General features: G+C 46.3%; 1 protein-coding gene across 4 annotated transcripts in view; it reads left to right on the top strand.

Moving 5' to 3' along the window:
• LOC106603811 (protein Jade-1) overlaps positions 1 to 21092 on the top strand; it is a 253496-nt gene that overhangs the window by 217271 nt on the left and 15133 nt on the right. For all 4 annotated transcript variants that reach the window (XM_045717329.1, XM_045717328.1, XM_045717327.1 and 1 more), the window contains 2 exons: positions 264 to 381; positions 10818 to 10949. In XM_045717329.1, the coding sequence (XP_045573285.1) occupies positions 264 to 381; positions 10818 to 10949 (250 nt within the window). The remainder of the gene's footprint in view (positions 1 to 263; positions 382 to 10817; positions 10950 to 21092) is intronic.

The raw sequence follows: 21092 nt of genomic DNA, 5'->3' as shown, positions 1-21092 counted from the left end.
GACTGTGTGTGTTCCTCTGTATGTCAGGTGAGGAACCTGGTTATTATAATGGTTCAGAGGACTGTGTGTGTTCCTCTGTATGTCAGGTGAGGAACCTGGTTATTATAATGGTTCAGAGGACTGTGTGTGTTCCTCTGTATGTCAGGTGAGGAACCTGGTTATTATAATGGTTCAGAGGACTGTGTGTGTTCCTCTGTATGTCAGGTGAGGAACCTGGTTATTATAATGGTTCAGAGGACTGTGTGTGTTCCTCTGTATGTCAGGTGAGGAACCTGTGCTACATGGTGACGCGGCGGGAGAAGATGAAGACTTCTCTGTGTGACCTCCAGGAGAAGATCTTCCACCTGCAGATCCAGCTGCTGGAGGAGGACCTAGCTGGAGGTGAGTGGCATACACAGACACACACACACACACACACACAGACACACACACACACACACACACACACACACACACACACACACACACACACACACACACACACACACACACACACACACACACACACACACACACACACACACACACACACACACCACCCTAGTCTGTCCTGCTCTGGGTCTACAGGAAGGTAACCTTCCCCCTACCCTCCTGCCCCAAAAAAGATATAGATGTACTATTGTAAAGTGGTTGTTCCACTGGATATCATAAGGTGAATGCACCAATTTGTAAGTCGCTCTGGATAAGAGCGTCTGCTAAATGACGTAAATGTAAATGTAAGACTAGAATGTAGACTATCTCTATCCTCATACGCCGATAAAATGGCCCCCTATTCCTTTTCTAGTGCGCTACTTTTGACCAGGGCACCACAGGGAAAGGGTGGCATTTCAGACATACAGATAGATAGTATGTCATACAGATAGCTCCTACTCTCCCTGACCCTGACCTCAGTACAGCCAAACCGGTCATGTGAGTGGTACTGTCGTCATAGTAGTCCATGTCCTCAGTCTGTCCCCAGTACTGGACCCACAGTAAACACACTCACAGGCCTGACAGTCCTTACACTCTATTACACTGGCTGAAGTCAAGGGCTTAGGCTAGAGAGTACGAGGACTTCCCCTGTGTGTCTGTCAGTAGGAATGGGAAATGTGCCAGTCTGATACAGAATAACTAGCTAGGGCTCTCTGGAGAGAGGAACTAGAGTGTGTGTGGGGGGGGGGATTTATGTGCATAACATTTGAAAAAGGAGTAGGCTATGTTGGTTCAGGTGTGTGTTGGAGTGGGTCCTGTGTTTGTGTGGAAAAGGAAGGGTGTGTGTATGGGCGGTTGTGTGTGTGTGTGTGTGTGTGTGTGTGTGTGTGTGTGTGTGTGTGTGTGTGTGTGTGTGTGTGTGTGTGTGTGTGTGTGTGTGTGTGTGTGTGTGTGCGCGCTTGTGCGTGTGTGTGTCGGTGTGTTGGCCCGGGGAGTTGTGTGAGTCTCCCAGGCCGGTACTAATTTGCAGTGTTCATCATTCCAGAGCCCCGAAAGCCCGCCGCTGTGTATTAAGACCTCCTGACTCGGCACTTTTCACTGCTATCAGGGGTCTGTGTTGGCCGCCCGGCTCTATGTAACCATAGCTATTCACACATGGAAATGAGGGGCCGAAACACACAGACAGCCCCGTGACAGAACACTGCTTCAGGGGATGCGTCGCAAATGACACCCTATTCCCTATGGGTCCTGGTCAAAAGCAGTGCACTATAAAGGGATTAAGGTGCAGTTTTGGACGGAGACAGGTCCTCTGTCTGCACCCTCAGATGGAGAAAGATGAGGCTGTCAGTATCATAATGACTGGATGACTTCTCTCTCATCCCTTTATTTCTCCCTACTCTCTCTCCATCTTTCTCTTTCCTTCTCTATCAATTGCTTTTTCGCTCTCTCTCTATCACACCCACTTTCTCTCTCTCTCTCTCTCTCTCTCTCTCTCTCTCTCTCTCTCTCCATCCCCCCAATCTCTATATATATCTATCCCCATCCCCCTCTCTCGGTCTCTCCTTCTCTTTCTCTGCTGGGGCCTGGCTCTCATGTTAAACACACAGCCGTCTTCTTCTCAGAACTCACTTTCTTTACTGCTGCTAGCTTTACTGCTGCTAGCTCACAAAAAGCATCAGTTTGCTCGTCATATATTTTTTAATTTTTTTAATTTAACCAGATAGGCCAGTTGAGAACAAGTTGTCATTTACAACTGCGACCTGGCCAAGATAAAGCAAAGCAGTGTGACAAAAAGAGCAACACAGAGTTACACGGGATAAACAAACATACAGTCAATAACACAATAGAAAAATCTATGTACAGTGTGTGCAGATGTAGTAAGATTAGGGAGGTAAGGAAATAAATAGGCCATAGTGGCGAAATAATTAAAATTCAGCATCAACACTGGAGTGATAGATGTGCAGATGATGATGTGTAAGTAGAGATACTGGGGTGCAAAAGAGCAACAACAACAAAAAATAACAATATGGGGATGAGGTAGTTGGGTGGGCTATTTACAGATGGGCTGTGTACAGATGCAGTGATCGGTAAGCTGCTCTGACAGCTGATGCTTAAAGTTAGTGAGGGAGATATAAGTCTCCAGCTTCAGTGATTTTTGCAATTCGTTCCAGTCATTGGCAGCAGAGAACTGGAAGGAGAGGCGGCTAAAGGAGGTGTTGGCTTTGGGGGTGACCAGTGAGATATACCTGCTGGAGCGCGTGCTACAGGTGGGTACTGCTATGGTGACCAGTGAGCTGAGATAAGGCGGGGCTTTACCTAGCAGAGACTTGTAGATGACCTGGAGCCAGTGGGTTTGGCAACGAGTATGAAGCGAGGGCCAGCCAATGAGAGCGTACAGGTCGCAGTGGTGGGTAGTATATGGAGCTTGCGGTTACCTCCTCCTGTCACTTGTGAATTATATATTATCACTTGTGAATGATGCCCAGCATAAGGCATGCCTTTTTTTTTGTGACTATTTCTAATAATATTCGCACACCTCATGTAGCCTAGCCCATAGGCCTATATGTTTTGATAAGGTTTGTATCACAACTAAAGTGGCCAAATAACTTCTTAAAAGGAAGCACATTAATCCGCTTTACAACGGGTGTAGAGCCTAACTGGCATACAGCGTGTGAGTTTGAAGTTGGGGGAAGATAATTTTCACCATAAAAATTCACCTTTATAATAAAAGCATTACATGCATAATCGCATTTGTGGTCATTTTTGATATTTGTGTTTTCCTGCTAATGGAACATTCGCGCTTAAAGCCTTTTGTACTACTGGGGATAGTAGATGGACGTAGGCAATTTTTTGGGCTGTTTGTTAGGCCTACTCATCATGTTGGCAGACAAAAAGTTAATGTGGACAGTTGTTCCAATATCTTCAATATGCACCTCAGAATTGGATAAGGACGCGCGCAGTTGCGTCCCCGATATGTCTGTCTTCACTTGTAGCCTGTGAGAAAGACCCGATCACGTGATGGAGAGCCATGTGAGTGAGAGGTGCTTCGGAGCGGGCAGCATTTAGGGAGGAGGGTTCCAAAAGGCATGGATTTTTTTAGGGTGCATTATGGCCACACAAAGGGGATGCCGCCGGGAAATTCGAGGCATTATCAAGTGCTTTTCAAATTGTGAATGAGAGACTGTCGAAGTGTGTACAGCCTGCGCAAAAAAGCAAAGCAGAACTTTTTTCAAATCATCATTAGAGTCTCATCATACAGCCTTACAATGTATTAAACATCAAAACATATAGCCCAACGTTTGTAGAACAACTAAAGTTACATTAATAACTCTAAATTAAGCATATAGGAGCACCTATTTCAACACAGAATAGTGCACACAACCTCGAAAAGTTAGGAGAAAGTATCCTTTCTATTTTATTCAGCTTTGTTCAAATGTATTCTTCATACTATAGTAAAATAATGCCATGGAATTCAAAGCAAATCTTGTCTGCTAAATGTACTTGTGTAGCCCACAGACATGGCATAGCCAGATCAGGACCAAACATAAGGACAACTCAGAGTATGCTATTCTGTTCTTCTGAAATAGAAAAAAAAAATCATATCACATTTCTTTAGACTTGTCTGAAATAAAGAATGGATTTATTGTGAAGGTGTAGGCTATATTACATGGATTTATTAGACTCTTTTTAAAATGTACATGTTCCAGAGTTCTGCATCAGTGTGTGGAAGCCAGGAGATGCTGAATGTGTTTATGTTAATTAACGGTCAATTACCGTGCGACCGACTTCGATTTCGTGACCGCCACAGCGTTAGTCAGGTAGACCCCCCCCAGTCAAAGTAAGTGCACTATGTAGGGAATAGGATGCCAATATAGGACGCAGGCCATGTCTGGGTCTCAGCTCCCACAGTGAGAAAATACTGCTCTGTATCTGTCTGTCTAGTCCTTAGAGTAAAGCCACTCGAGTGAGTCACGTGCTTTTAGGGCTGAACACAGCCATAGTTGAAGAGCAGCAGTCCCTGTAGGCACTGCAACTCAGGGAGGGCCCTGCCCATCTGCCTCTACAGCAGTGGGACACTGGGGCAAGCGCTGTTACATTACTTTACACATGCATTCTTCCCTCCTTCCTTCCTTGTAGTCATATGGGAATGGAATGGAACCCTGAAATATTCACTAATCCATTACGAAGGGTCCATTCCATTACCTATTACTTCAAGGAGGAAAGGATACATGTGTAAGGTATTGGACAAGGAAGATCGGAAGAAGGGTGAGTTTTGAAAGTATTAGAACAGGGCCACATACTGCTGTCTTGAACTCACCCTTGTTCAGGTTATCACAGGAAGGAAGCCACAGCAGTGTAATTCTGTACGTATCAATGTAGTGAGAAGGTAATGTACTTGTCCATCCTGTGTCTGTTTCTCTCAACCACAGCCCTACACTGCAGTTGATGGTGGCTTGTGTTTGGGATATCTGATCGTGTATCTCTCTGTGTGTGTGTCGAGAGGGAACTCTGGGGCTGAGGGAGCGTGAGAGGAAGTGTGAAAGAAAGAGAGGATGTGTGAAAGAAAAAGGCTCTGTGGTGTCGGGCTAACGAGCGCAGGTAAGAAGTGGGACACTGTGCCTCACACACCGCAGCTGAGCGAGCCCAGGAAGAGAGGAAATGAGTCACACACTTCGAAAAGACGAATCCCTTTGCGAACCTGACGAGACAATCAAATTGAAGAGAGCAGAGAAGGAGAAGTGACAGAGGGAGAGAGCAGAGAAGTGAGAGAGAGAGAGAGAGAGAGAGAGAGAGAGAGCAGAGAAGTGAGAGAGAGAGAGAGAGAGCAGAGAAGTGTGAGAGAGAGAGAGAGAGAGAGAGCAGAGAAGTGAGAGAGAGAGAGCAGAGAAGTGAGGGAGAGAGAGAGAGAGAGCAGAGAAGTGAGGGAGAGAGAGAGAGAGAGAGCAGAGAAGTGAGGGAGAGAGCAGAGAAGTGACAGAAAGAGAGAGCAGAGAAGGGACAGAAAGAGAGAGCAGAGAAGGGACAGAAAGAGAGAGCAGAGCAGTGACAGGAAGAGAGAGCAGAGAAGTGACAGAGAGAGCAGAGAAGTGAGAGAGAGAGCAGAGAAGTGAGAGTGAGAGCAGAGAAGTAACAGAGAGAGAGAGCAGAGACGTGACAGAGGGAGAGAGCAGAAAAGAAGTGACAGAGAGAGCAGAAAAGAAGTGACAGAGAGAGAGAGAGAGCAGAGAAAAGGAAGAAGTGACAGAAAGAGAGGCAGAGAAAAGGAAGGAGAGAGAGAGAGAAATGCAACTGAACTGACAACAATATTTTCAAATGTGTCTCGAAGTTGGGCTGTTGCAGAGAGGATGAGTTTTTCACACAAATAGCCAGCGTATCACTCATTAATATATACTCTATCCTATTCACAATCACACACAAACACTTACCCACACTGTGTTCAGGCACACACCCACACAACAGATTTTTAAAACAACATGGACAGACGGGTATACACACACCATGGGTAGCCTCAGTGTGAAACACAACCCACCGGGAGGACACAGTGAGGTACCACTCAGGTCCTCTTATGCATGTCCTGCTCCTTCATGTTAGGGGAAGCGTGAGGGAAGGAGGCCAGTGGTAGCTCCACACAGTACAGTACACCCCAGTGCCCCCACACTTCAGCCTCTATTATAACCAACATGAGAGGAAGCCTGGCGTGCACGCCACCCGCTCCACTAAGCAGCGGGAGCGTGGTAAACCATGTCCCCGAACAATAAGGGCCTTCATGAAGGGGGAGCCGCCAACCGCACAGCTGTAAACGCTGACTGAAGCCCCTCTGCGTTGTGGGATGGTTTCTCAGCAGGGTGCGCATGCTACGTTTCTCTCTCTCTGTGTGTATGTGTGTGTGTGTGTGTGTGTGTGTGTGTGTGTGTGTGTGTGTGTGTGTGTGTGTGTGTGTGTGTGTGTGTGTGTGTGTGTGTGTGTGTGTGTGTGTGTGTGTGTGTGTGTGTGTGTGTGTCCAAGTAGATGTTAGTGCAGTTGTATATTTACTGAAAGTGTGCTTGTGTGTGAGCGTGCATCCATACGTGTGAATACTTGCGCGTGTGTGTTGGTGTGTTTTCGGTGTCTACACACAAACTGGGATTAGAGATATTGAAGTTGTTGACTGTGAGGGATTTATTGGGTTTACTCAACCTGCCCACCAGGGAAACCACACACACACTTCCCCCTTGCGGTGGTAGGACTGGTTCTGTTAAGTGAGGATGGTTTGTCAGTTTGGTCTGTCAGGTTATGGGATGTTTCTCATTTTGGTCTGTCAGGTTATGGGATGTTTCTCATTTTGTTCTGTCAGGTTATGGGATGTTCTCAGTTTGGTCTGTCAGGTTATGGGATGTTTCTCATTTTGGTCTGTCAGGTTATGGGATGTTTCTCATTTTGTTCTGTCAGGTTATGGGATGTTCTCAGTTTGGTCTGTCAGGTTATGGGATGTTTCTCATTTTGTTCTGTCAGGTTATGGGATGTTTCTCATTTTGTTCTGTCAGGTTATGGGATGTTCTCAGTTTGGTCTGTCAGGTTATGGGATGTTTCTCATTTTGTTCTGTCAGGTTATGGGATGTTCTCAGTTTGGTCTGTCAGGTTATGGGATGTTTCTCATTTTGGTCTGTCAGGTTATGGGATGTTTCTCATTTTGGTCTGTCAGGTTATGGGATGTTTCTCATTTTGGTCTGTCAGGTTATGGGATGTTTCTCAGTTTGGTCTGTCAGGTTATGGGATGTTTCTCATTTTGGTCTGTCAGGTTATGGGATGTTTCTCATTTTGGTCTGTCAGGTTATGGGATGTTTCTCATTTTGGTCTGTCAGGTTATGGGATGTTTCTCATTTTGGTCTGTCAGGTTATGGGATGTTTCTCATTTTGGTCTGTCAGGTTATGGGATGTTTCTCATTTTGGTCTGTCAGGTTATGGGATGTTTCTCATTTTGTTCTGTCAGGTTATGGGATGTTCTCAGTTTGGTCTGTCAGGTTATGGGATGTTTCTCATTTTGTTCTGTCAGGTTATGGGATGTTTCTCATTTTGGTCTGTCAGGTTATGGGATGTTTCTCATTTTGGTCTGTCAGGTTATGGGATGTTTCTCATTTTGGTCTGTCAGGTTATGGGATGTTTCTCATTTTGGTCTGTCAGGTTATGGGATGTTTCTCATTTTGGTCTGTCAGGTTATGGGATGTTTCTCATTTTGGTCTGTCAGGTTATGGGATGTTTCTCATTTTGGTCTGTCAGGTTATGGGATGTTCTCAGTTTGTTCTGTCAGGTTATGGGATGTTTCTCATTTTGTTCTGTCAGGTTATGGGATGTTCTCAGTTTGGTCTGTCAGGTTATGGGATGTTCTCAGTTTGGTCTGGCAGGTTATGGGATGTTTCTCATTTTGGTCTGTCAGGTTATGGGATGTTTCTCATTTTGGTCTGTCAGGTTATGGGATGTTTCTCATTTTGGTCTGTCAGGTTATGGGATATTTCTCATTTTGTTCTGTCAGGTTATGGGATGTTTCTCATTTTGTTCTGTCAGGTTATGGGATGTTTCTCATTTTGGTCTGTCAGGTTATGGGATGTTCTCAGTTTGTTCTGTCAGGTTATGGGATGTTTCTAATTTTGTTCTGTCAGGTTATGGGATGTTCTCATTTTGGTCTGTCAGGTTATGGGATGTTCTCATTTTGGTCTGTCAGGTTATGGGATGTTCTCAGTTTGGTCTGTCAGGTTATGGGATGTTTCTCATTTTGGTCTGTCAGGTTATGGGATGTTTCTCATTTTGTTCTGTCAGGTTATGGGATGTTTCTCATTTTGGTCTGTCAGGTTATGGGATGTTTCTCATTTTGGTCTGTCAGGTTATGGGATGTTTCTCATTTTGGTCTGTCAGGTTATGGGATGTTTCTCATTTTGTTCTGTCAGGTTATGGGATGTTTCTCATTTTGGTCTGTCAGGTTATGGGATGTTCTCAGTTTGTTCTGTCAGGTTATGGGATGTTTCTCATTTTGTTCTGTCAGGTTATGGGATGTTCTCAGTTTGGTCTGTCAGGTTATGGGATGTTCTCAGTTTGGTCTGGCAGGTTATGGGATGTTTCTCATTTTGGTCTGTCAGGTTATGGGATGTTTCTCATTTTGGCCTGTCAGGTTATGGGATGTTTCTCATTTTGGTCTGTCAGGTTATGGGATATTTCTCATTTTGTTCTGTCAGGTTATGGGATGTTTCTCATTTTGTTCTGTCAGGTTATGGGATGTTCTCAGTTTGGTCTGTCAGGTTATGGGATGTTTCTCAGTTTGGTCTGTCAGGTTATGGGATGTTTCTCATTTTGTTCTGTCAGGTTATGGGATGTTTCTCATTTTGGTCTGTCAGGTTATGGGATGTTCTCAGTTTGTTCTGTCAGGTTATGGGATGTTTCTAATTTTGTTCTGTCAGGTTATGGGATGTTCTCAGTTTGGTCTGTCAGGTTATGGGATGTTTCTCATTTTGGTCTGTCAGGTTATGGGATGTTTCTCATTTTGTTCTGTCAGGTTATGGGATGTTCTCAGTTTGGTCTGTCAGGTTATGGGATGTTTCTCATTTTGGTCTGTCAGGTTATGGGATGTTTCTCATTTTGTTCTGTCAGGTTATGGGATGTTTCTCAGTTTGGTCTGTCAGGTTATGGGATGTTTCTCAGTTTGGTCTGTCAGGTTATGGGATGTTTCTCATTTTGGTCTGTCAGGTTATGGGATGTTCTCAGTTTGGTCTGTCAGGTTATGGGATGTTTCTCATTTTGGTCTGTCAGGTTATGGGATGTTTCTATCATCAAAGCCATTAGTCCTGCTAGTGGGGTAATAGAAGCCATTCTGGGTTCAGGTGGCTTGGGAGACTAATTAACCAATAAGGCCTGAGGGGGTGTGTTATTGGCCAATATACCACGACTAAGACCTGTTCTTATTCACAACGCGAAGCTGCGTGCCTGGATACAGCCCTTAGCCGTGGCATATTGGCCATATAACACAAACCCCCAGGTGCCTTGCTGCTATTATAAACTGGTTACCAACATAAATAGAACATGCATCATACCCGTGGTATATAGTCTGATTATACATAGCATCCAGCACCCAAACTACCCGGTTTATAATGACTTCTGAATGTTTTCCACACATGAGGATGTGAATGACCACCCAATTTAGTTTACAATAATGAAGTCAAACATTGACTGCAATGTATCCTACTCAGTATTTAACTATGTATACTTTATGTAACTCTATTTAACTGCTGCGCAAAACATCTGGGTTCCAAATGGCACCCTATTTCCTATATAGTGCACTACTTTTGACTGCAGCCCTGCACTATATAAGAAATAGGGTGTCATGTGGTATGCAGACAGTATGTCCCCAAGGGTACAGCCAGTCAGTAAAACAATTGTAGTTGATCTACTCTCTAACATGAGAGAAAATATCAAATCAAAATGTACTGGTCACGTACACAGTTGTTATTTGATGTGTCAAATTAAAAGCTTATTTAACTCGTCAAATAGTGTTATTGTCAAATAGTGTTATTTGACGTGTATCTTTTTTGACACGCAAAGACCCAAACGGCATTCCATAGTATGTTGTGAAGCTAATAGCAGTGACGCTATTACTGTGTAACTCCGGTAGGGCAACATCTGAACAACAGCGCACTTGGTAATGTTAGTGTATACCGGTGCTCAACCAGTAGCGAAAGCCAACATCACCCAATGAATTCCATTATCTTGAATTGCAACTCCACTTTGTCCCTGTACTGTTGTTTTTCTTCTTTGATTGCCTTACGGAGGTCATAGCTGGTCTGTTTGTATACGCCCATGTTCCCAGTCACCTTGCCGTGGTTAAATGCGGTGTTTCATCCTTTCAGTTTTGCGTGAATGCTGCCATCTATCCACGGTTTTTGGTTTGGATAAGTTGTATTCGTCACAGTGGTAACAACATCCTCTATACACTTCCTGATGAACCCAGTCACAGAGTCAGTGTATACGTCGATACTATTCCCAGAGGCAACCCGGAACATTTCCCAGTCCATGTGATCAAAACAGTCTTGAAGCATGAATTCCAATTGGTCAGACCAATGTTGAACAGTCCTTAGCACTGGTGCTTCTTGGTTAAGTTTCTGCCTATAGGAGGGAAGAAACAGGATGGAGGCGTGTTCTGGTTTAAGGAAAGGTGGGCGGGTGTAGGCCTTGTAGCTGTCCCAGAAGGTACAGTAACAATAGTCAAGTGTGTTCACTTCGTGTGTAGCACAGGAGATGTGTTGATAGAATTTCGGGAGCATTTTCCTCCGATATCCTTTATTAAAGTCCCCCGCTACAATGAATCCTAGGAGATGCCTGCTCTTGCCTCTCTCTAACATCATGCATGGCTGCACTGTAATGTTGCTCTATTTCCTCTGCAGAGAAAACCATGAAGGGGCAGAAGGGAAAGCAGAACGGGGTGAAGGAGAGGGGGAAGGAGCGGCGGAAAAGCAGTCCAGAGAAGAAGAAAGAGAGGTGGAAGTGTGAGAATGGCTCCCTCCTGAAACAGCTAGGTAAGTCTGACACACCACAAGGGGAGGGGGGTGTCTGTGTTTGTATGTAGTGTGAGTTTCCAGGTGAGTTATTGACTTATGTAACACCCACACACTCGCCCCCCCTCCCCTGTGGGGAGTAGAGGAGAGTCCAGTCTCACACCATCTACATCATTTTACATTTACATTTTAGTCATTTAGCAGATGCTCTTATCCAGAGCGACTTACAGTAGTGAATGCATACATTTCATACATTTTTTTTTTCTTTTTCGTACTGGTCCCCCGTGGGAATCGAAACCCACAACCCTGGCGTTGCATCCTCCTCCCGATTCACCACCCTTCACTGGAAGTGTGCACTTGACATGGAGTGTGCACTTGCACACTCCATGTCATGGATTTAACAATGGTGGAAACTCCCCCTTGCCAATGCTTCCACCAATCCAATCATTTCAAATCCATGGTTGGGAGTGTGCAGGTGCATATCTCTGGAGACCAGAGGAGAATCTCAATTGCATACTCCTTGCGTCCTCTCTCCTCGCCTCCTTCTCAAAACCCATTGGATTAGAAGGCCAGAGGTCCCTCCCCTCTGACCTTCTCATCCAATGGGTTTTCAGTAGTGTTGCACGGTATACCGAAACTTCTGTACCTTTTCAATACTAGAACATGAAAAATGGTTCGGTACTAGAATTTTTTACTTTTGGTACTTCTGTCTGTGTTTCATGTCATGTACCAATTGAGAGGATCGAGTCCTTGTAGTAATTTGTCTGAATCGTATCAAGAGGGCAGTAGCTAGCCAGGCTGCCCCTCATGCAGCTGACACAGCGCAAGCAACTTTTGTGAAGAAAGCGCGAGGAGAGAGAAAACGCTAACAGCATGGCGAAAACATCATACCTCCACATCCGCATCTTGACAAAACTGGCTCCAGAAGCGAACTATGGTAATACTTTCCTTATAGAGCAGTTAATGAGGGACAGCCCACCAAAACAACTAAGCAAAAGGTGTTACAAAGCAGATCAGTGCAAGGGAGGTTTAGTTCCAAAACCACATTTGAAAAAAATCTGTATTTTACACATGACATCAAATTGTATTTGTTACATGCACCAAATAGACTTAATCATGAAATGCTTGCTTATGAGCCCTTCCCAACAATGCAGAGCTAAAAAGTCATAATACAAATAATCCACAACAATTCCACGGACAATTCCTTTGACCTCATGGCTTGATTTTTGCTCTGACATGCACTGTCAACTGGGGAAGCTTATAAAGACAGGTGTGTTTCTTTCCAAATCATGTCCAATCAATGGAATTTACCACATGTGAACTCCAATCAAGTTTAGAAACATCTCAAGGATGATAAATGGAAACAAGATGCACCTGAACTCAATTTCGATACTCAAAGCAAAGGGTCTGAATACTTATGTAAATAAGGTATTTCTGTTTTTAATCTTTTATAAATTTGCTAAAATTTATAAAAACCTATTTTCGCTTTGTCATTATGGGGTATTGTGTGTAGATTGATGAGGAAAACTTTTTATTTAATCAATTTTAGAATAATGCTCAAAAGTAAAAACAATTGTGGAAAAACTCAAGGGGTCTGAATACATTTTCTGAATGCACTGGATTCTGGATTTGGGGACTGTGAAAAGACCCCTGGTGGTATGTCTGTGTAACCGATGTGAAATGGCTAGCTAGTTAGCGTTGGTGCACACTAATAGCATTTCAATTGGTGACGTCACTCGCTCTGAGACCTTGAAGTAGTTGTTCCCCTTGCTCTGCAAGGGCCACGGCTTTTGTGGTGCGATGGGTAACGATGCTTCGAGGGTGGCTGTTGTCTGTGTGCAGAGGGTCCCTGGTTCGAACCCAGGTTGGGGCGAGGAGAGGGACGGAAGCTAAACTGTTACATCTGGTAGGCTAAGTGTGTGTCAGAGCTGTGTGTAAGTTGATGTGCAAACAATTTAGAATTTTCAGCACATTGCATCACTTCTTTTTATAAAGAAACAGTCAGTCTCTCCTCAACTCTTAGCCAAGAGAGACGGACATGCATAGTGTTTATATTAGCCCTCTGATTACAGTGAAGAGCAAGATGTGCCACTCTGTTCTGGGTGTTTTATTTTTGAAAGAAATTGAATATAGAATATAATTTCTTGTAGTTATTATTTTAGTTGTTCAACCAGTTATCGACATATTGTTCAATGTTAAAAAAATTAAGTAGTTGTTCTGTGACTTTAGCTAATACACTTTTTTATGGTATCGAGTATCGTTTTTGGTATCGAGTATAGTTTTGGTATTGAATATCGGGATACTAAACCTGGTATCTGCATTGAAGTCAAAAATTCTGGTATCTTGACAACACTAGTTTACATAAGTATTCAGACCCTTTGCTATGAGACTTGAAATTGAGTTCAGGTGCATCCTGTTTCCATTGATCATCATTTGAGATGTTTCTAAACTTGATTGGAGTCCACCTGTGGTAAATTCAATTGATTGGACATGATTTGGAAAGGAACACATCTGTCTATATAAGGTCCCACAGTTGACAGTGCATGTCAGAGCAAAAACCAAGCAATGAGGTCGAAGGAATTGTCCGTAGAGCGCCGAAACAGGATTGTCAAGGCACAGATCTGGGGAAGGGCACCAAAACATTTCTGCAGCATTGAAGGTCCCCAAGAACACAGTGACCTCCATCATTCTTAAATGGAAGAAGTTTATATATCACTACTCAGTGTATATAATGCATTCAAGTCACGACTCATCCTACAGTGCATTCAGAAAGTATTCAGACCCCTTGACTTTTTTTTCATCCTCATCAATCTACACACAATACCCCATAATGACAAAGTGAAACAGGTTGAGAATATTCTGCACATTTATTAAAAATAAAAAACAGAAATATCTTATTTACACAAGTATTTAGACATTAGAGCTCAGAGACAGGATTGTGTCGAGGGACAGATCTGGGGAAGGGTACCAAAAAATGTCTGCAGGATTGAAGGTCCCCAAGAACACAGTGGCCTCCATCGTTCTTAAATGGAAGAAGTTTGGAACCACCAAGACTCTTCCTAGAGCTGGCTGTCCAGCCAAACTGAGCAATCGTGGGAGAAGAGCCTTGGCCGGTGAGGTGACCAAGAAGCCGATGGTCACTCGGACAGAGCTCTAGAGTTCCACTGTGGAGATGGGAGAACCTTCCAGAAGGACAACCATCTCTGCAGCACTCCACCAAGCAGGCCTTTATGGTAGAGAGGCCAGACGGAAGCCAGTCCTCAGTTAAAGGCACATGACAGCCCGCTTGGAGTTTTCCAAAAGGCACCTAAAGACTCTCAGACCATGAGAAACAAGATTCTCTGGTCTGATGAAACCAAGATTTAACTCTTTGTCCTGAATGCCAAGCCTCACATCTGGAGGACCATCCCTATGGTGAAGCATGGTAGTGGCAGCATCATGCTGTGGGGATGTTTTTCAGCGGCAGGGGCTGGGAGACTAGTCAGGATCGAGGCAAAGATGATTGGAGCAAAGTACAGATAGATCCTTGATGAAAACCTGCGACAGAGCGATTAGGACCTCAGACTGGGGTGGAGGTTCACCTTCCAACAGGACAATGCCCTAAGCACACAGCCAAGACAACGCATAAGTGGCTTCGGGACAAGTCTCTGAATATCCTTGAGTGACCCAGCCAGAGCCCGATCGAACATCTCTGGAGAGACCTGAAAATAGCTGTGTAGCAACACTCCCCATCCAACCTGACTGAGCTTGAGGGGATCTGCAGAGAAGAATGGGAGAAACTCCCCAAAAACAGGTATGCCAAGCTTGCAGCGTCGTTATGGGATAGTGTGTGTAGATTGATGAAGGAAAAAACAATTGAATCAATTTTAGAGTCAGGCTGAAACGTAATAAATGTGGAAAAGGTCAAGGTGTCTGAATCCTCTCCGAAGGCACTTTATATCTCTAAGAGCTACCATAGGTCCAGGGCTTCCCAATTCTGATCCATGTACTTTACTTTCAGCCTTTCACTAAGTTAAACACTCCAAAACCAGTACACAGGTGGACCTAGCAAATGACTTGCATAAGAAAACCTATTATTGATACCTATTACTTGATGGGGAACCTATTCTTGATACAGTAGAAGCGCAGTGCAGTACAGAACTTCTGTACTGCCAACACATACTTCAGACTTCAGACTTGGGTCCACCGGTAGCACAGGACACACGTGTAACACCATGACGATAGACAGTAAGGTCACTTACAGTAGGTTGGTCATCAACCATCAGTCAGAAACCAGATAACCATGTTTCCATGACAGAGGACGGTGTGTGTTTATGTGTCTGTGTAGATCAGAATCAGGTGTATTGTCCTACAAGAGGAAAATCTTGCCACAGCTCGCATACACAAAATATTTAGAAAACACAGCAGGAAACAGTCAGCCATAAATAGTACCCCACCAGGAGGAAGCTACAGTACATGGAATTGTTCATAATAGTCGCAGCCCCTGGGATGAAACTCCTCCTGAAGCAGTGGTGGAGTGAGTAGTCTGGGCTGGTGATCATGTGGCAGGCTTTGCACTGGATTGCGCGTTCATTCAGAAGGGAGAGTTTTGGAGCGGGGAGTCCAATCGGTTTAGATGCAGTGTTGGTGATCCTTAATAGTTTACTGTGGTGTGAGACTGTCAGCATGTTGCAGTAGAAGATACTTCAATAGATGAGTAGTGATGGGGATGGGCCGGTAGAGCAGCAGAAGGAGTTTTGGTTTGATTAGACTCCTGATGACAGACAGATGTTGCTGTACCGTGTAGGAACAGGTTGACATACACTCCAAGTTTACCTTGACACACTTAACCCCAAATTGCTCCAGGGACGCTGCACTTATTGCGGCTGTGTGTTTCTGTGTCTTGTGTGTGTTGTTTCTCAACAGAAATGATTGATGGAATACTACAGGTATTCTATCCTCTATTCTTCTTCCCAGACACTGTTGGCTCTCTCCTGTCGGTTGTAATGATATACTGTAATTTAGAGATACCAGTTGATTCCTTGTGATGTCAGATCAGATATCGGCAGGGAGAGAGTTAAGCACTTTGCATACAGAGACGGATGGGCTGAGTGGATATTTGCCGAGTATCCACTTGTCCCTCTAGTCAAAGTTGCTAGTGCCTTCACACAAGGGCGACACCCGCCGGTGACCATAGCAACGAAATAAACAAAGAAATTATCAGTCTATAATTTTAATGGTTTTGCCACCAAGTACTAAGTCATGTTTTGCAGAGGGGTCAAATACTTATTTCCCTCATTAAAATGCAAATCAATTTATAACATTTTTGACATGCGTTTTTTTCTGGATTTTTTTGTTGTTATTCTGTCTCTCACTGTTCAAATAAACCTACCATTAAAATGATAGACTGATCATTTCTTTGTCAGTGGGCAAACGTACAAAATCAGCACGGGATCAAATACTTTTTTCCCTCACTGTATGTATTGCGATTTGATACTGTGATTTTATTCCAATTTGATGTTCCTAACATATTGTTAACAATATGTCTGCTGCAGAGGGACAAGAGAGAGCCATGACAAAACAAGTTTTTATCATTCATGGAAATAAAAGTGCTGAAAACAAATTGGCTCCCTATTTAAAAAGAAGATGGAGAACAAACTATGAAGGAAAAATACAGAAGTTTTGCTGCAGGTACAGCCAACTAGTGCAAAAATTATATTGTGATATTTTCAAAATGATATGATATATCGTAAAAAATGATATCCCGTCATGTAACTGCAGCAATTTTTCCTCCCCATCACTAAAGGTCACCCAGGACAGCAGACAGAGGACTGTAGAGTCCCTCTGAGTGTTACGTCGTGGAATCGACTTAAGGACCTTCTGGGTGTTGATATTGAGTATCCCCAGACTGATACTTTGGGGATCATTTTAACACTTAATTTGTGTTTTTTCAGGTGTCGAGTTTACAGAGTTCTCTCTGTCTCTGAAACTCACTGCTCACCCCCCTCTCTTTCCCTTGCTCTGTGCGTATGTGGGGTTGTCAGGGTGACGGTTAACACCTGAAAACAATCGGTAGACTGTAGCAGGGCCTGCACAAACACAAGTCTGGCTCTGCCCCAGCCAGTGCATTCCTGGCCCTACCTAGCTTAGCTTAGCCTGGTCCTCCTTCCTCCCTTCTCTCTGTTCCCCCATCCCTCCCTCCCTTCTCTCTGTTCCCCCTCTCTTCCCTCCCTTCTCTCTGTTCCCCCATCCCTCCCTCCCTTCTCTCTGTTCCCCCATCCCTCCCTCCCTTCTCTCTGTTCCCCCCTCTCTTCCCTCCCTCCCTTCTCTCTGTTCCCCCATCCCTCCCTCCCTTCTCTCTGTTCCCCCTCTCTTCCCTCCCTTCTCTCTGTTCCCCCATCCCTCCCTCCCTTCTCTCTGTTCTCCCATCCCTCCCTCCCTTCTCTCTGTTCCCCCCTCTCTTCCATCCCTCCCTTCTCTCTGTTCCCCCCTCTCTTCCCTCCCTCCCTTCTCTCTGTTCCCCCTCTCTTCCCTCCCTCCCTTCTCTCTGTTCCCCCTCTCTTCCCTCCCTCCCTTCTCTCTGTTCCCCCTCTCTTCCCTCCCTCCCTTCTCTCTGTTCCCCCTCTCTTCCCTCCCTCCCTTCTCTCTGTTCCCCCTCTCTTCCCTCCCTCCCTTCTCTCTGTTCCCCCATCCCTCCCTCCCTTCTCTCTGTTCCCCCTCTCTTCCATCCCTCCCTTCTCTCTGTTCCCCCATCCCTCCCTCCCTTCTCTCTGTTCCCCCCTCTCTTCCCTCCCTCCCTTCTCTCTGTTCCCCCATCCCTCCCTCCCTTCTCTCTGTTCCCCCTCTCTTCCCTCCCTCCCTTCTCTCTGTTCCCCCTCTCTTCCCTCCCTCCCTTCTCTCTGTTCCCCCCTCTCTTCCCTCCCTCCCTTCTCTCTGTTCCCCCATCCCTCCCTCCCTTCTCTCTGTTCCCCCCTCTCTTCCCTCCCTCCGTCCCTTCTCTCTGTTCCCCCTCTCTTCCCTCCCTCCCTCCCTTCTCTCTGTTCCCCCATCCCTCCCTCCCCTTCTCTCTGTTTCCCATCCCTCCCTCCCTTCTCTCTGTTCCCCATCCCTCCCTCCCTTCTCTCTGTTCCCCCCTCTCTTCCCTCCCTCCCTTCTCTCTGTTCCCCCCTCTCTTCCCTCCCTCCCTTCTCTCTGTTTCCCATCCCTCCCTCCCTTCTCTCTGTTTCCCATCCCTCCCTCCCTTCTCTCTGTTCCCCCCTCTCTTCCCTCCCTCCCTTCTCTCTGTTCCCCCCTCTCTTCCCTCCCTCCCTTCTCTCTGTTCCCCCCTCTCTTCCCTCCCTCCCTTCTCTCTGTTTCCCATCCCTCCCTCCCTTCTCTCTGTTTCCCCCTCTCTTCCCTCCCTCCCTTCTCTCTGTTCCCCATCCCTCCCTCCCTTCTCTCTGTTCCCCCATCCCTCCCTCCCTTCTCTCTGTTCCCCCCTCTCTTCCCTCCCTCCCTTCTCTCTGTTCCACCATCCCTCCCTCCCTTCTCTCTGTTCCCCATCCCTCCCTCCCTTCTCTCTGTTCCCCCATCCCTCCCTCCCTTCTCTCTGTTCCCCCCTCTCTTCCCTCCCTCCCTTCTCTCTGTTCCCCATCCCTCCCTCCCTTCTCTCTGTTCCCCCCTCTCTTCCCTCCCTCCCTTCTCTCTGTTCCCCCATCCCTCCCTCCCTTCTCTCTGTTTCCCATCCCTCCCTCCCTTCTCTCTGTTTCCCCCTCTCTTCCCTCCCTCCCTTCTCTCTGTTCCCCCTCTCTTCCCTCCCTCCCTTCTCTCTGTTCCCCCCTCTCTTCCCTCCCTCCCTTCTCTCTGTTCCCCCATCCCTCCCTCCCTTCTCTCTGTTCCCCCATCCCTCCCTCCCTTCTCTCTGTTCCCCCCTCTCTTCCCTCCCTCCCTTCTCTCTGTTCCCCCCTCTCTTCCCTCCCTCCGTCCCTTCTCTCTGTTCTCCCATCCCTCCCTCCCTTCTCTCTGTTCCCCCTCTCTTCCCTCCCTCCGCCCCTTCTCTCTGTTCCCCCCTCTCTTCCCTCCCTCCGTCCCTTCTCTCTGTTCCCCCCTCTCTTCCCTCCCTCCGTCCCTTCTCTCTGTTCTCCCATCCCTCCCTCCCTTCTCTCTGTTCCCCCCTCTCTCCCTCCTTCATTTTCTCTGTTCCACCTTCCTTCCCTCTATTCCACCTCTCCTCCCCTCCTCTCATCCCCTCTTCAACCCTCCACACCTTCTCCTCAGGTCTCCTGTCTCCAGCAGAGGTGCTGGTGCTGTTGCTGCGTCATGGAAACTGCTGGCCTGGGGGTGCTGATGACGCCATCACAGCAGCTCTTCCTGGCCTGTTGGGCACAGGGCTCTAGGGACTAGAGGAGGGAGGAGGGATACGTGACTGGCTAGAGGAGAGGGAACAATAGAAGGATTGGACAGGTGTTAGATGGCGCCCTATTCCCTATTTAGCGCAATACTGTGCCATTTGGGACAGAGAGTCCTTATTTTTATGTATGCAACTCGTCTGACAGTAGTTGTCTTGAGTTGTACATTTGACAAACAAAAACCAACAATGATGTAGATGATAAGCGGTTGAATCAGTGTTCATGCTTCTGGTGTGGCTATAGCCTTAGGTGGTGGGGTAACAGGAGGATCTAACAGGGGATGGCTCGGTCAGGAATGTTGAAGGTTGTGTTGGTGTGGCTATAGCGTCTGGTGTGGCTATAGCCTTAGGTGGTGGGGTAACAGGAGGATCTAACAGGGGATGGCTCGGTCAGGAATGTTGAAGGTTGTGTTGGTGTGGCTATAGCATTAGGTGGTGGGGTAACAGGAGGATCTAACAGGGGATGGCTCGGTCAGGAATGTTGAAGGTTGTGTTGGTGTGGCTATAGCGTCTGGTGTGGCTATAGCATTAGGTGGTGGGGTAACAGGAGGATCTAACAGGGGATGGCTCGGTCAGGAATGTTGAAGGTTGTGTTGGTGTGGCTATAGCATTAGGTGGTGGGGTAACAGGAGGATCTAACAGGGGATGGCTCGGTCAGGAATGTTGAAGGTTGTGTTGGTGTGGCTATAGCATTAGGTGGTGGGGTAACAGGAGGATCTAACAGGGGATGGCTCGGTCAGGAATGTTGAAGGCTGTGTTGGTGTGGCTATAGCATTAGGTGGTGGGGTAACAGGAGGATCTAACAGGGGATGGCTCGGTCAGGAATGTTTAAGGTTGTGTTGGTGTGGCTATAGCATTAGGTGGTGGGGTAACAGGAGGATCTAACAGGGGATGGCTCGGTCAGGAATGTTGAAGGTTGTGTTGGTGTGGCTATAGCATTAGGTGGTGGGGTAACAGGAGGATCTAACAGGGGATGGCTCGGTCAGGAATGTTGAAGGTTGTGTTGGTGTGGCTATAGCATTAGGTGGTGGGGTAACAGGAGGATCTAACAGGGGATGGCTCGGTCAGGAATGTTGAAGGTTGTGTTGGTGTGGCTATAGCATTAGGTGGTGGGGTAACAGGAGGATCTAACAGGGGATGGCTCGGTCAGGAATGTTGAAGGCTGTGTTGGTGTGGCTATAGCATTAGGTGGTGGGGTAACAGGAGGATCTAACAGGGGATGGCTCGGTCAGGAATGTTGAAGGTTGTGTTGGTGTGGCTATAGCATTAGGTGGTGGGGTAACAGGAGGATCTAACAGGGGATGGCTCGGTCAGGAATGTTGAAGGTTGTGTTGGTGTGGCTATAGCATTAGGTGGTGGGGTAACAGGAGGATCTAACAGGGGATGGCTCGGTCAGGAATGTTGAAGGCTGTGTTGGTGTGGCTATAGCATTAGGTGGTGGGGTAACAGGAGGATCTAACAGGGGATGGCTCGGTCAGGAATGTTGAAGGTTGTGTTGGTGTGGCTATAGCATTAGGTGGTGGGGTAACAGGAGGATCTAACAGGGGATGGCTCGGTCAGGAATGTTGAAGGTTGTGTTGGTGTGGCTATAGCATTAGGTGGTGGGGTAACAGGAGGATCTAACAGGGGATGGCTCGGTCAGGAATGTTGAAGGTTGTGTTGGTGTGGCTATAGCATTAGGTGGTGGGGTAACAGGAGGATCTAACAGGGGATGGCTCGGTCAGGAATGTTGAAGGTTGTGTTGGTGTGGCTATAGCATTAGGTGGTGGGGTAACAGGAGGATCTAACAGGGGATGGCT

This window comes from Salmo salar, chromosome ssa04, assembly GCF_905237065.1.
Source record: "Salmo salar chromosome ssa04, Ssal_v3.1, whole genome shotgun sequence".
Lineage (NCBI taxonomy): Eukaryota > Metazoa > Chordata > Actinopteri > Salmoniformes > Salmonidae > Salmo > Salmo salar.
This window is presented reverse-complemented; position numbering and strand designations above follow the sequence as displayed.